General features: G+C 26.1%; 1 protein-coding gene across 1 annotated transcript; it reads left to right on the top strand.

Annotated features, from left to right (window-relative positions):
* Positions 1 to 1,853: 1,853 nt before the first annotated feature.
* Positions 1,854 to 9,601, top strand: LOC113548145 (tubulin glycylase 3A-like). Its single transcript, XM_026948870.1, is given in 11 exon segments — positions 1,854 to 1,992; positions 1,995 to 2,287; positions 2,769 to 2,898; positions 3,002 to 3,219; positions 4,677 to 4,874; positions 4,940 to 5,137; positions 6,137 to 6,353; positions 6,413 to 6,503; positions 6,693 to 6,857; positions 7,527 to 7,780; positions 9,300 to 9,601. Coding segments are annotated over 11 exon segments (2,205 nt in total).
* The last annotated feature ends 399 nt before the right edge of the window (positions 9,602 to 10,000 follow it).

The raw sequence follows: 10,000 nt of genomic DNA, 5'->3' as shown, positions 1-10,000 counted from the left end.
AAGGTTTCTTTTATAGTTTCCCCCTACCGTCTTTAAACGATGAACATTTATAATTTTGGTTCCCATTCACGTACAAAGATTTTTAAAATAGATGATCGTCTGCAGCAAGATTCTTTACGTTACCTACAATATAACTCACCATAAGTTTCACGTGAATTTATTCTCAGTTAGGTACTTTGGTATATGTAAATCTCTTTTGGTTAGGTTTCTAGACGTGAGAAGAATTACTTTCCCCAAGAAGTTGAGTGATGTGTTCACATTTCACAGGACAAATTGATTCACTTTTAAATGCTTTTATACATCATACATAATATTATTATACTTATGATGTGGGTAACGATGCATTATATGATGTAGACATATTATTATTGTGTACTTTGTTATAGGTACTATTTATAATATTTGAATTTAAATTTATAACCAAGAAATTTCGTATTATTATTTATATTTCATGGTTAAATTCTAAATAATGTATTTACCTATTGAATAAGTATGTAGTTTTGAAATTATATATTATATTTGCATTTCACAAATTTCCTATTCAAATTCAATAATTACCCGTACGCACGTCATAACGATGACACATAATTATATGTATTGAACAGTGATATTGTTAATTAAATATTGTATTTTGTTTATTTATAGTTTACATGAATGATCAACAGACTATAAATTTATATTCGTAATTCATAAATCATAAATCGTAAATATAATTAATTCAATTGTACCAAATAAGTTTTTTTTCCAATTTTAAACTCTTAATAAGTACATGCATATTTAGGATATAGTTTAAATCTATTCTATATTTTTGCTGTATTTTTTTTTAACAAGCTGGTTGTTATAATATTTGACTGAAATACATTTTAAGTTTTAATTATGATTAACAAGATTATACTTATCTTAAGCTCTAACTTAGATGTAAAAAAATGCACGACATGACTAAATAATTCGGTAATTATGTATCATACATATGTGTACATACTAAATTATATTATAACATCAGTATTATGATTTTATAATCAGGATTAGAATATAATATTCACCACTTGCATTAATGAGCAATAATTCACTCTTCGGTGCGCTCTAGTAAAATATAAAGTACTGAATTTCGTCACTGGTATATCGTAACTTTACCACACCCACTTCGGTGTAGCATATATTATTATAATTAACGTTTTCTAGCATTTCTAATTCTAAGATATTAAAATAGAAGTGTTATTAGTTAGTGCATCAATTCTTCCCGACATAATTATTATTTATTGATCTCATTAAAATGTAGAACGTAGGTAGGTAGTCACACATACAGTCATACATTATAATAGTACAATTTAAAAAAGAAAAAAAATAATAATATTTTTTCGTTATCAGAAAGAGTATAACATTTAATAACTACCGAACTCACTAAAAATAATTTAAGTACAAATATTTTGAGTTTATACTTGAAGTTCGAATTAAACGACTTGTTCAAAATATTAAAAAAAAATACGATTTTTCAAAAGTTTATTGGCAAATTATAAATTATGATAAAAAACATAAATTCTATTGTTTATGTAAATAATTTTCTTTAGCAAACTTATTAATAGTTGTTATTCAAAAGTATAGATGTTTATATTAATGCATAAATTTTTACTCAAAAAATAATACATCATATATTATAGTATGATACAATATCAGTTATGGTAAATTGAAAATGTAAATTTTCATTACCATGGATATAAACATTTAAATTTGAACTTTAATATTAAATTTATATAATAACTTAACACAAAATTAATTTTATATTATTTACATAATTTGTAGCACATTTATAAAAATTTATAATCAACACAGCCCGGAAATTAAACAAACACATAATGAATTCTAACAATAACACCTACAAAAAAAAGATGTTCTTGCGTTTGTATGAAAAAAAAACATTTCTAAATCAAAAAGATAAAACTAAATTATATACAATTAAAAAACCTATTAAAATTGCTTCTGTTCTGAACACTGAATTAATAATGAGGTGAAACAATATTCAACCACAAACAATACTAGAATAAATGATAAACAAGATGATTTTGATAAAAATCAGGAATTAAAGGAAGAATGTCAAATCCCAGAACTATCAAAAATAAATAGCTTCAACACCAGATACCAACTAAATTTTAAAAACTATATTCAAGAACTGCATAATGCATTGATAGAAGAGTGCAATTATAATTTATTAAATCTGAATTCATTAAACCTAACATTAGATTTTGAATCGTTGACGAGTGTCACTAATCAAACTTTGAAAGCTATAAAGGTACTTAAAAATAGATAAAAACTAAAAATGTTCATAAAAATGCATAAATAGAATAATAATGAACGACTGGTTAATGATTAATTGTATTGAAATCAGTGGCGTATACAGAGAGTGGGTTAGAGGTTTAACCCCTTCCTTCGAAATGTATTGTTGGTGTGGCACACGTTGCACACATTGCGAACTTGCCTGGAAAATTAACATAATAATATAATTATCCAGTGGCGTAGTAAGGGGGGAAGCTGAGGGGGATAACTCTTCCCCCCAAATATTAAGAAAATGTAAAAATTATTTTAATTTTTAGTGGTCTATGAAAATCGCAACAAAAATCTTAAATTGTATTTTATAAAAATTGATCAGCTCACTCCTGAAATTAATTCCTGTATACATCAATGATTGAAATGTGCATTCTGTATAATATTACTAGTCTAAATAATAAATAAAAAATAAATATTTATCGTTTAGATTGTTATTGATTTTGCAGGATCAAAAAATATTTTCGGTATTAGGATATTTTCCAATGATTTCTTTAGAACTGAAAAACCGAGGTTGGGTAGAAAAACGAGACCCGGACAGACCACCAATAAATTATTCGCATTATTTAAAATCAGCACGTAAATATTTTAACAACATACATGTGCCTAGAATAATTTAATACCTTATTCTGTTATTCTAATAATTTATATATTATATATCATGAAAAATTCATATTTTAAGCATACATGGTCAATTGGATTGAATCATCTCCGCTAATACCGTCAATTAATAAAAATGATGTCGTCATGGAGCGTCTGAAAACCATGCAATCGTGGAATATTCTTAAGAATAAAAAATCTGATTTTATTTTCGTTACTAGAAAACAGTTAATTAATTGGTCAACTTTAAGTAAATTTACAACCGTTAGTCAGATGCCAAGACATATATTTTGCACCAAAGTAATTTACTTATATTTTACCTAATATTAAGCTAATATTTAATTATTAATAAATGATATTGAGTTATATAAATTTATCTATTTTATTCGTTTTTAATTTTTAAAGCTATTAATTCTTCCTTGAAGATACTTTTTGGATAAGAAATATTCGATCACAAGTATAAATAAATAAATTACAATGAAATTAAACATTTGAATATAATACAATAATAGACACTTTCAAAACAAGTCTCTTATATAAAAAAATATTTTTAAAATAAATTTACTATCTTAATAACTCTTTTGCCATTTAATATTAATAAAAATCATTTATTTAATGGACTGGTTAGGAGGCAACGGACAATAATATTAATAATAATAAATTATACAATTTATCATAGGTATTTTTATGTTTGTATTTTGTTTTTATTTTAACTATTACGATAAAATAATTTGACATACCTTGAAAGTTAAGTGAAGATTAAAAATAAACGTACGAACTATAAAATCAAATTTAAAGTTTTTTTTAGATAATCTGTACCTATTATTATTCTCTAATAAATTGATTGTTTCAAGCTAGCTAATTTTTAAAACTTTTGAACCTGTTATTTCATACAAACGCACAAGTCTCGGCAATACTATCGTCATACTTGTTTCCATGTTGAATAGTAATATTGATAAATTACATTATTTTCGCGATGTTCGATATTGATGATTTGTTGAACTTTTGGATACACATACGTTAATCTATATTAGGTATTTCGAATTATTATACTCGCAATAAATTTTTAAAAAGATACCATATCAATTCCACTTTTATAAAAACCAGAGAGTTCACTTTACTGTACAATAGGTGTCGAATATACGTCGTCATTGAGTAGGAGTTCACTGTAATGGATGTGTTAAATTTGAAAATGATAAATTGCATACAAAAAATATTCTGAGCGGAGATGACGGTCAGTTGCCTATATAGATACCTAAATAATTAGGAATATTTTATAATATATTTTTATTTCTATTAATACGGTATATTGAAATAATATTTGCTAAAAACAAATCGCCCATTATATTAGGTACCTATATAATAATTATTAATATTGAGTATTATTTTATATAATCATATTACTAGCTCAATTTAGTCAATTTATAAAATACCGTAGAACATTATAGTATAATAAACAGCTTAAAATTAATCAAAATATTTTAAAAATTGAACTGTATATAGCAAATAAATAATAATAATGATTATATATGTAGTGATAAAAAGTTTCAAGCCCCTATGAACATTTTTTAAATTACTACAAAATAACTAAAACCGTAGTGTTTTGTTTATATAATAAATAATTTCCAATTTTGTTCAAAACCCAAATTATAAGTACACCTATTTTAAATTGTAACCAATTAATTATATTTTATGTACTCGAATGTAATATAATTGTGTGGTGATTATATGGCTTAAATATTTATTTTGAAACACAGGACGGATTAGCACAATGCTTGGAATATTACAAAAATTCTAAGACAAATTTGATGTTTCCGAGATGTCATTACAATAGATCGAAAGTAGATATTGAAGCATTTGTGGAAGATTACATTACAACAGCATTAGTAAGTACACTGAAGATTATTGTACAAGCTATTGAGAATAATAAGATGATTTTCACAGCAAATGGCAATGTAAGTTTCAATTTTATACTAACTGTACGTGTATACACAACTAATTATATTGTTTTCTACACTAGATACCATACACTATTATTGATTTTGTGAAACTTTGTATATTCAAATTTTTGAATAAACAAAAAACTTGTAATACAGAAACAGATATATGGAAGTTTAAAAATCAAAAAAAAGTATGGAATGAATTTATGATTTATTACTCAAAACTGATTATCGATACCAATGCCAAATTTGACAGCGAGTATACATATGAATTAGAAGTAAATCAAAGTTTGAAGTAAAACGTAAAATCTTTTGGGCTTTGGTGTCCAAAATAACTGAGAATATACATAAATACAGAGATTAGAAATGCACCGGGATCAATATTATAAATATTATATTTCAAATTTTTTCTTCTTGTATAATAAAACAACAACAAAAATTAGATCAAATTTTAGAAATAAAAATCATATAAGTAACACCGCTAGTTGTTTACTTTAAATTAAGTCATTTTGAAATCATTGAATTATCTTTACATCTATATTTTATAACAATATTCTAAATTGTATAATGTCATTAAATAATTTTCTTAATAATAATATTTATTTATTTTTATTTATAAAAAAAATAGCATTATTATTATATTCGTCTGAGATATTTTTCTAAAATATGATCTGATAGTTGTAATTATAATATGCTGAGTACATGCCTTTGATTTATGTTTTCCATTTTTCATCATAAGATTCGTAAATTTAATATTAGGTACATTAACTAGCATATGTATTAATAGTACTAATAATAATTAAAAAAAATGTATATCATATTATCTATTTATTATAAGTTTAAGGATAACTATGATCATATTACACTGGTAGGTATATGATATAATATTTAACAACACCAATATTATGTGTTAAATTTCTTGATATTGGTGTAGTTTATTATAAAGCGTCAGTAATCCACAAAATTTAAATTAATCATCAATCAGTAATCAATTGACGAATTGAACCTAACGATATTGACACCTTTTACATTCAACTTATACTAATAGAGCATACAGTCTTACATCATTATACCACTTAAACGATAATGATCAACTTTCTAAGACCAATACAATTTGGGGCAATTTATAAAAAGACATGGACTTAGACATTTTTCTATAACACTTTAGAATATCTACAACAAATTAACAGAGATACGTACACTGTCTCCATCAATTATTGCCAGTAAAGTTGTGGTTTTCGATGTTGTAATAATTATTATATTGTATTATGCTGTAGTTAGATGTTTACGCCAAATGTAAATATTTACTCGAAGAAGTAAAAAAATATTGTCCACAACACTTTATAGACGGGATTACCAATACATGGATTATAAAACCCACATCAAATTGTTCTGGTCACGGAATTATGTTATCTAGAGACTTGCACGCCATAAAACAAAAAATTAATGTAACAAATGTCTTTAGAAATAAATATATTTTACAGAAATATATAGGTAAAAACAATCCATTAAATTTCAAATTAAAAACATACAACTACTAAACTAATTTTTAGAAAGACCACTCTTGGTGTATACATGTAAGATTGACTTGAGACAATGGTTTTTAGTGACCAATATGAATCCAGTAGTCGTGTGGATGTACAAGTTAGTATACAAAGTTAGAGTACGTGTTTCATGGTGTTTCAATAGAATTAGAGTTACCTTATTATATTTAATAATGTTGTATAATCCAATATAGTGTACAATTATTGTTTATAATAGAACATGATTAGGGAAATACATGTACGACGGCTATTATAAGTAATGGTTCAATGATCAGTTTTTTTTTTACAGAGAGGGTTACGTACGATTTTGTGCAAATAGTTTCTCCATGAATAAAATGGACGAATCCATTCATCTTAGCAATGTCAGACTGCAAATGAAATATCGAAAAATTAGGAATCCACAAGTACCGGAAGAGTGTATGTGGAATTACAGAGACCTACAAAGCCATTTGAGGTATATGGCACTGTATCATACAAATTAAATAGTCATCATAACTACCTAAATTTTAGTTAAAAACTACTTACTTAAATTCCAACAGTATGTTGATAGCACGTATAGTAAGTAGCAAACTTGCAACGCAAAGCCGGATTTGCATTAAAAAAAAAAAGTTACTCACTCTTTATCGCAACATGTTCGAGATATTGACGAAGCCATATTTTTGATTACGGTATTTTGAAATGTAAAAGCTAATAAATTATGCATTATACGTTTCAAAAAATCAAGTTAAAATATTTAATCGACTATAAATAACTTAAAATATTACTATATTATTATTATTTATATCCATATTATTTTCGCACTACTGATAATTTTTGACGAACACAACGACGTGGTCAACAGCCAAATGCAAATGAAGTTGCCTATGACATGTTCCTTAGAATTTTAGTAATCGTGAAACTTCTTAATAATAACTATAGAGATAACATTTTTTCGAATTTGATGACTTTGAATTTTTTTCTTTAAGTTAAGTTATTCAAAACAAAAATATGAAAATACTAATTTCAACAATAAAAAATTGTATTATTTTAACGATTTTTATGTATATGCTAAATTAAATGACATTATAATATCATTTTGTTAGTATCTCCCTATAACCGTATTTATAACGATTTCGTGTTTTAGAAAAATTGGACAAGAATACGTGTGGGACGAATTGATATTTCCTGGAATGAGCGAGAGTATATACGCTGTATTAAATGCCGCTACGGACACTACGAATTACCGTGACAAAACTTTTCAATTGTTCGGAGCCGATTTCTTGATAACGGAAAACTTTATTCCGTATTTGATCGAGATTAATTCCACTCCTGGACTAAATCCGTCAACGAGCGTTATTGCCAACTTGACTCCCATGCTCCTTAATGATATCGTGAAAGGTACATCGTTTTTATACATAGTGGTGTAAATTGTTTGAATACCTATAAAGCAATACTGATTTTCGCAAATGTATACACGGTATAATTTGTTCATTGCTTTTTTTTTAAAAAAAATATAGTGGGTACATATTTTTAATATGACTGTAGTTCTGTTGTCCATAATAATATTTTCAATACGATTTGATAATGGCAAATGAATTTGTTAACGATTTCTTACCTTTTATTGGTAAAATAAAAATATTGTGCAATTCAGTAAAAACAATAAATTAACTTCTTACTATTTATTAACTATTAATTCAAAAGTTTAATACCAACTCACTATATAGAGTAATATAAATAAGCATTTCAACTATAACAAATAACTAAAATAATTGTTTTTTATTTAAATATCCAAGTTTATCAATGATTTTAACTTAAAATTGTATAGCTAATGTATTTTTAAATCTTTATAAAAATAATTTCCCTTGGATCTTTTATTAAATTTTCAACCTTTTTGATCTAACCTTTAAATTAGTTATTAACAATAAAAAAAAATAACTAAAGAAATTCTAAAATTTTAAATGTTTACTAATAAATATTTTAAAATGTCACTATTGTAGAAAATTATAATTAAATAGTAGTGGAAGATCTCAAGTTTCTACCATTAGTATTTTTTGATAAATTACAAAATAACAAGACTTATTTTATTATTATGGGGAATAAATCTTTATTATAAGTTATAATATCCATTTTACTTAAAATTACACTCCGTATAGCTCGTAAAAAAATGAATGAGAATTCTTTTATTAAATTTGCAATTCTCAGGTGTAAAATTACACATTTTATGAATATTTACTTACAAAATAATTTGCAAATATCCATGATTTTTGACGAATTTCGTAAAAATTTATACTTAAACGCTTATAAAAATCGTCTTTTTTATTTTTAATATTTTTTAAGTATAGTATGAATAATTAGTATCACATTTTTAAGCTTTTTTTACTTAGAAACATTAGTTGTATTATATATAAATCGAAAGAAAACTAAAGTAAGTCAACAATTTTAAATCCACTTACCGTGACAAAATCACGTTCAATTTCTATAAAAAGTTTTTAGATATCACGTATATCACGTTAAACACATTATAAAGAAGCATCCCCTTTTAAATTATACCAATGTGTCTATAAAATGTGCAGTATATTTACCTATGTTACCTATGCATTTATTTATTTTTTTTTTTTTTGATATAATATAAAAGTAAATTATAGTAGATACTTTGTACTCAGTAGTGCCGTAGTGGATAACCGATTTAGTTTCATTACTGACTTAGTTGTCTATTATTAAACCATTTCACTGGTCCAACTCTAGGATGAGTTTAATATTTTTATATTATTCCGATTAATTATTGGAGTGTTGATATGTTTACCGACAAAAGTACTGACAACTGACTAATATAATTTATCTATGTGGGTACATTATAATATTTTTCTAGTCTTAACACTTTTAACATGGTTTTTTTGTCATCTGATTATTTGGGCAGTAACGGTGGATTACGATAAAAACTCAAACGCCGACACGGGGCTGTTTGTAAAGGTTGTGCCGGAAATGTGGAAACCAGCCGCTGCAGTTGTAGTGAATAACCGTTGTACCTTCGACTCGTCCGTGGTCTTTGCCGTGGGACCAGCAGAACTGACGACCGGTTACAATCGGCGGATGGCCAACGTGCAAAAGAATCTGGCCGAAATGCGACAACAGATGATCGCCCGGAAGATTAAACGAGATGCACAACGTTACGTCGGTGTAAACCGCGAACTTTTATTGGGTACCAGGGACTTAATATAATACAATATAATGGTCGACGGTCATTTTGGATTCTCCGGAAAAATTAAAAAGGTTTTGTGTATTGGACAAAAATCACGTCACTTTAGTTTGTTGGGCATTTAAAATGAAGAGATTGTGGCAACGGGCTATACGTTCAATCATTATATGGGAGTAAAGCGTGAATACATTTTATTAAAATCCTATAACAGTACATAATATCTATAAAAAAAAAATGTATGAACAAATGAATAATATCGTTTCTTTGTAATTTGCTCGATATTTTAAATAGTCATCAGACCAGCTTGACGAATCGTACGCCGAACTATCATCATGATTAATTCAAGCAGACTCGTCAGATAGTCCATCAAACGCTTTAATTGAAACCAAGAGATTTATACTGGTATATGAAAGTCTACTAAC

Source organism: Rhopalosiphum maidis, chromosome 4, assembly GCF_003676215.2.
Source record: "Rhopalosiphum maidis isolate BTI-1 chromosome 4, ASM367621v3, whole genome shotgun sequence".
Classification (NCBI taxonomy): Eukaryota; Metazoa; Arthropoda; class Insecta; order Hemiptera; family Aphididae; genus Rhopalosiphum; species Rhopalosiphum maidis.
The sequence above is the reverse complement of the archived record's forward strand: the minus strand, read 5'-3'. Positions and strand labels throughout refer to the sequence as shown.